This window comes from Mobula birostris, chromosome 20, assembly GCF_030028105.1.
Source record: "Mobula birostris isolate sMobBir1 chromosome 20, sMobBir1.hap1, whole genome shotgun sequence".
Taxonomy (NCBI): Eukaryota; Metazoa; Chordata; class Chondrichthyes; order Myliobatiformes; family Myliobatidae; genus Mobula; species Mobula birostris.
The window spans coordinates 51011126-51017125 of record NC_092389.1 but is presented as its reverse complement, the minus strand read 5'-3'; the positions used below and the strand labels follow the sequence as shown (position 1 = coordinate 51017125).

The window sequence follows — 6000 nt, the reverse complement described above, 5'->3', positions numbered from 1 at the left end:
CGTGCAGAGAACATGGTCTCTTTGGAATGGTTTCTTAATGGGGGCAGTCACCAAGGACATCAGACAGGCCCCATCCTACAGCCTATCAAGCGTGCACACGAGCTGAATTTGCGCACAGTTGGCCTAAATGCTCCCTCTGAGGAATAAACGTTTTCACAGCCTAATTGAGTTAATAAACTAAATCCCCACCCAAAAATAAAATTCAATAAATTCACCGACTTAAATTAACACACAGAAAACCAACTGAAGATTCCTGCCTTCGCTCCAAGGGAGAATTATGATCTCGTCCTCTCCCAGAAGAACAACCTTTTTTTTTAAACCTTCTCAAGCATTATTTAAAGAGGATCTCAAAGAATCTTCACTCTCTCTGAGACAAATGGCTTTCCCCGGGGGCCACCCATTTTATTTCTACTGTCCATTCCTATTCCGATATGCCGGCAAGCACCCTCCTCTACGGCCATGGTGAGGACACTCATGGGCTGGAGGAGCAACGCTTCTGCCTGGGTAGCCTCCAACTTGATGGCATGAGCATTGATTTCTCGAACTTCCGGTAATTTTCTTCCCCTCCCCCTCCTCTCTTTTTCCATTCCCCATCCTGGCTTCCCCTCTCACCTCTTCTCTTCTCCTCACCCGCCGACCACCTCCCTCTGGTGTCCCTCCTCCTTCCCTTTCGCCCACGGTCCACTCTCCTCTCCGATCAGATTCCTTCCTCTCCAGCCCTTTACCTTTCCCACCCATCACCTCTCCCTGGTGTCCCTCCTCCTTCCCTTCCTCCCACAGTCCACTCTCCTCTCCGATCAGATTTCTTCCGCTCCAGCCCTTTACCTTTCCCACCCATCACCTCCCCCTGGTGTCCCTCCTCCTTCCCTTTCTCCCACGGTCCACTCTCCTCTCCGATCAGATTCCTTCCTCTCTAGCCCTTTACCTTTCCCACCCGTCACCTCCCCCTGGTGTCCCTCCTCCTTCCCTCTCTCCCACGGTCCACTCTCCTCTCCGATCAGATTCCTTCCGCTCCAGCCCTTTACCTTTCCCACCCGTCACCTCCCCCTGGTGTCCCTCCTCCTTCCCTCTCTCCCACGGTCCACTCTCCTCTCCGATCAGATTCCTTCCTCTCCAGCCCTTTACCTTTCCCACCCGTCACCTCCCCCTGGTGTCCCTCCTCCTTCCCTCTCTCCCACGGTCCACTCTCCTCTCCGATCAGATTCCTTCCTCTCCAGCCCTTTACCTTTCCCACCCGTCACCTCCCCCTGGTGTCCCTCCTCCTTCCCTCTCTCCCACGGTCCACTCTCCTCTCCGATCAGATTCCTTCCTCTCCAGCCCTTTACCTTTCCCACCCGTCACCTCCCCCTGGTGTCCCTCCTCCTTCCCTTTCTCCCACGGTCCACTCTCCTCTCCTGTCAGATTCCTTCCTCTCCAGCCCTTTACCTTTCCCACCCATCACCTCCCCCTGGTGTCCTTCCTCCTTCCCTTTCTCCCACGGTCCACTCTCCTCTCCGATCAGATTCCTTCCTCTCCAGCCCTTTACCTTTCCCACCCATCACCTCCCCCTGGTGTCCCTCCTCCTTCCCTTTCTCCCACGGTCCACTCTCCTCTCCGATCAGATTCCTTCCTCTTCAGCCCTTTACTTTTCCCACCCATCACCTCCCCCTGGTGTCCCTCCTCCTTCCCTTTCTCCCACGGTCCACTCACCTCTCCGATCAGATTCCTTCCTCTCCAGCCCTTTACTTCTCCCACCCATCACCTCCCCCTGGTGTCCCTCCTCCTTCCCTTTCTCCCTGCCAGCTCGTCCTCCGTCCCCTCTGCCATCATTTTATCCTGGCTTTTCCCCCCTTCCCTCCCAGTCCTGATGCCAAAGTGCCTCGGCTTGAACCGTCAACTATTTATTCCTCTCCAGAGATGCTGCCTGACCTGCCCAGTTCCCCCAGCGTTTTCTGCGCTGTTGCTATTAAAGGGGACTTTGTCCCCCTCAATTTTTTCCTTGAACCATTCTCGAATAGAAGTTCTGTCAGTTACACGGCAGAAAATGCTGAGGTAACTCAGCAGTTGCTGGGAAGGGAAACGATTTTTGTCGGTGGGAGTCTGTGTCGACGAGACGGGATCAAAGCCTTTGGGACTGGGGGGGCACTTGTGATCCTATTCCACAATTCACTCGGCTAAATTTAAACCCAATATTAATCGTGCTTTGTCAGCAATTGATATTCAGGGCATTTGAGACAGGACGGTGCTATAGATTGGCCCTGAGTGAACGACAACAGAGGGCTGATGGGCCAATCATACAGTCATGGAAAAGTACAACACAGAAACAGGCCCTTCGGCCCATCTAATCCATGCTGAACCATTTAAATGGCCTAGTCTCCTCGACCCGTACCTGGGACCATAGCCCTCCCGTCCACGTACCTATCCAATCTTCTCTGAAACGTTTTAATCGAGCTGGCGTGCACCACTTGCTCCAGCGCCCCCTCCGAGTGAAGAAGTTCCCCTTCATAACCCATGACCTCTGGTTGTCGACCCACCCGCTCTCGGTGGGGAAAGCCTGCTTGCCTTTGCCCCGTCTACACCCCTCATCATTTCGCATACCTTGACCGCTCTCCCCTCAATCTTCTACGTTCCAAGGAATGAACTCCTAACCCGCTCAACCTTTGCTTGTGAAACTCAGGCCCTCCAGGGGCCCGGCAACACTCTTGGAAAATTCTTCCCTGCGCTCCTTCAACCCTGTTCACGTTTCTTTCCTGCAGGAAAACCGCCCACGGCTCTCCGAACCGGGCCTCGTACACAACCTCCCCGCTTCCTGCACTCGACACCTTGACTTATGAAGGGCCAACGGGCCGAAAGCTTCCCTCCCGACCCTACCTACCCGTGACGCCACTTTCCGCAGTCTCCCGTTTCCCTCCCGGCCCTCAGTCGGGAGAAATGCGAAGCACATTCCCTAAATTCCATGAGAATCCCAAGTGTCATTTCCGTCAAGACAGCGGCCTTAAATAGCTGAGCTACTCACCTCCCTCCTCAGCCACCCAGTCCTGATCTGACACGGAACAACATTCTGACAGAACCGGACAGCTTCAAGATTGAAACTCTAGGCTGAAATCTCGACTGTTTTTTTTTAAATTTTGGCTTTCAGTGTCCCCAGAAAAGTTTACCCATGTTCTTGTAACCCCAGAGGCCAGAAATAAAAAAAGAATCACAATTTCCGCACCACAGGAATTTCGAACTTCGAACACAACAGCACAGAAACAGGCCGTCCGGCCTACAGTGTTGTGCCAAGCCGGTTAAGCAGCCAACTAGACTAACCTCTTCCGCCAACACAACGTCCATATCCTTCCACACTTCCCTCACATTCGTGCGTTGGGCACGTGGCCAAGTGGTTAAGGCGTTTGTCTCGTGATCTGAAGGTCGCTGGTTCGAGCCTCAGCTGTGGCGGCGTGTTTGTGTCCTTGAGCAAGGCACTTAACCACACCATTGCTCTAGAGTCCGTGCGAGGAGTGGTGCCCCACACAGATTTCCAATCTGCACCTTGTAAGGCATGAAAATGCCCGACACAAACCTCTCATGGTCTGAGTCGACATTCAACATTCCCTCCCCTCCTAAATGACTCTTAAAAGTCCCGAATGTATCTGCCTCTCCCATCACACCAGGCAGCATTTCCCAGGTACCCACCACTCTCTGAGTTTAAAAAAAAAACTTGCCCCTCACATCTCATTTGAAATGACCCCCTCTCATCTTCAATTCATGCCCTCTGACATTTCAACCCTGGGAAACAGACACTCTCTGTCCACTGTCCACTCTATCTATGCCTCTCATAATCTTGTAAACCTCTCTCAGATCTTGCACCCCCGCCCCCCCCCCCCACCCCCTGCCACCTCAGCCACTCCAGGGAAAACAACCCAAGTTTTGTCCGGCCTCTCATGATAGCACATGCCCTTCAAACCAGACAGCGTCCTGCTAAACCTCTTCCGCACCCTCTCCAGACCCTCGACCATCCCTCCAATAGTGAGGCGACCGGAACCGTATGCAGCACTTCCAGATGTGGCCCTAACAAGCCCACAGGCTCTAAAAGCTGGAGAGACCAGGTTGAATTTTTCCAGATGTGGCCTTACCAAGCCCAAAAGCCTTGAGACCAGGTTGAATTTTTTCTTTTAAATTTTAGGAAAAAAAAATAGATATGGTCTAGGTTGATTTAAAAAAAAATGTTGTAAGTACTCGGCAGGTCAGGCGGCGTCTGTGGGAAGAGAAACTGTCAGCGTTGGAGGGTTATGGAGCTTGGGTTCTGACCTGAACGAGGATCATGTTACCCCTTCCCACAGACGCTGCCTGACTTGCTGAGTGTGTCCAGTTTTCCTTCCCTGTGTGTTTTCTTCCCCCCGTGTTTCCAGCATCTGCCATTTCCTTCTGATTTTCGCCGGTTTTAAAAAGTTCCATTTCTGCCAGTGAAGATACGAAGGGCCACGTGGCCTCTGGTGCAGCAAACTCCCATGTTCCTTTACCCCAGCAGCTGCCTTCTTTATTTTGGGGCAGCAATGATCCTTCTCTCTCCAGACGGTTGCACATCTCCCCACATTCGGGAGAGATCCCCGCTGTCAAATCAAAGCTCTCGTCAGAAAAAATTAGCTCCAGAAAATTCCAACTTTGCCAGGCCTGGACGCAAGGGGCCCGTGCAGCCCCATCGCCCAGGCTTGGCTCTAACACTCGGGTGTTCGACTTACGACTCCTGCAAACTGCTGAGTTTCCAAAACACACAAACAGTTAATAAAGAAAATCGCGAGCAGCATCGAAAGACGACAAGAGCAAAATGGTTTGCGGGTACTGTACCTTTAGAGATGGTAGGGATGTTTGTGGTGATGATGGTGGTTGTAGTGGGTGGTGGGGTGGTGGGTGCATCTAGATGGTAAAAAGGAAAAAATAAATAAATAAAAAACACACATGGAATACAAATTTTTCGCAATGAAAATCACAGAAACAAAAATTGAAAACCAAAGTTTACGAATGAATGATAAATACAATTCTTTTTTAATGCTTCGACTGATGGCTTTCTCAACAAAGTCGTCCTTTTCTCCCCCCACAATCCTATCCATCCAGGACCCTGTGGGCTTCTTCCAGTTTGATTGGGGATGGCGAAGAAAACGTTCCCATAAATCTGCAACCCTCAACTAAGAGCCTGAGTTTAAACTTATCAGCTCCGCGAGTCTGGAGTAGGAATCAAGACTTGAGGATTCTGGAAAACTTCTGAAATGCCCGCTTCGCTGCCGCTGCTACTGTGTGGTAACCGGAATCTCCGGAGCTGAAGGCCCCGAAATCCTCGGCTTTGCGTGTTTCAGCGGCCGGGGGGAGGTCGAAGGCGCTCGGCAGAGGATGGCGCTCGGGAGGCTGGTCGGAAGCTCGGAGTTTTCCAACGGACGGACTCAGTGTCGGCTGGGGTCGGCTGCTTCCAAGTCATCGGCAGGTTGACGGTGCCTGGAGGTTTATGGCAGGTAGTTTCTCCCTTTTGCCGTCTGCTATCGGGGACTCGGGAGTCGATCGACTCGGGGACTTTGGGACTTTTTTTTTACCGTGCCCATGGTCTGTTCTTCATCAAATTATGGTATTGCTTTGCACTGCGGTAACTATATGTTATAATTATGTGGTTCTGTCAGTGTTGGTCTTTGGTCTGTCCTGTTTTCTGTCATATCACTCCGGAGAAACATTGTATCATTTCTTAATGCATGTATGCATTTCTAAATGACAATAAACGAGGACTGAGTGTCCTCATAATCTAAGACTAATGCTTTATCTGTAGCGCTGTTTGGCTCTGTGCTGTCCCCAGGTCTGGTTTCAATCCAACTGGAAATGACTTGACTGGGGCCAGAACTGGCCCGTAGTGGAGAAGGGCCATGCCAACACGAGGCAGATACGTGACATCCAGAACGCCCCGCAGTCCTGCGCAAATTCCATCAAATCGCTGCCATTTTGCTATTTTTTGGGGGGGGATGTCAATTTGCATGGCCTACAGTTCCAATATTTCCAGGT

At 51.6% G+C, this 6000-nt stretch overlaps 1 protein-coding gene across 1 annotated transcript in view; it reads right to left on the bottom strand.

The window, feature by feature from the left end:
- cadm1a (cell adhesion molecule 1a) overlaps positions 1 to 6000 on the bottom strand; it is a 519760-nt gene that overhangs the window by 66458 nt on the left and 447302 nt on the right. Inside the window, 1 exon segment of the mRNA XM_072238556.1 lies at positions 4807 to 4875. Within this exon segment, the coding sequence (XP_072094657.1) occupies positions 4807 to 4875 (69 nt within the window).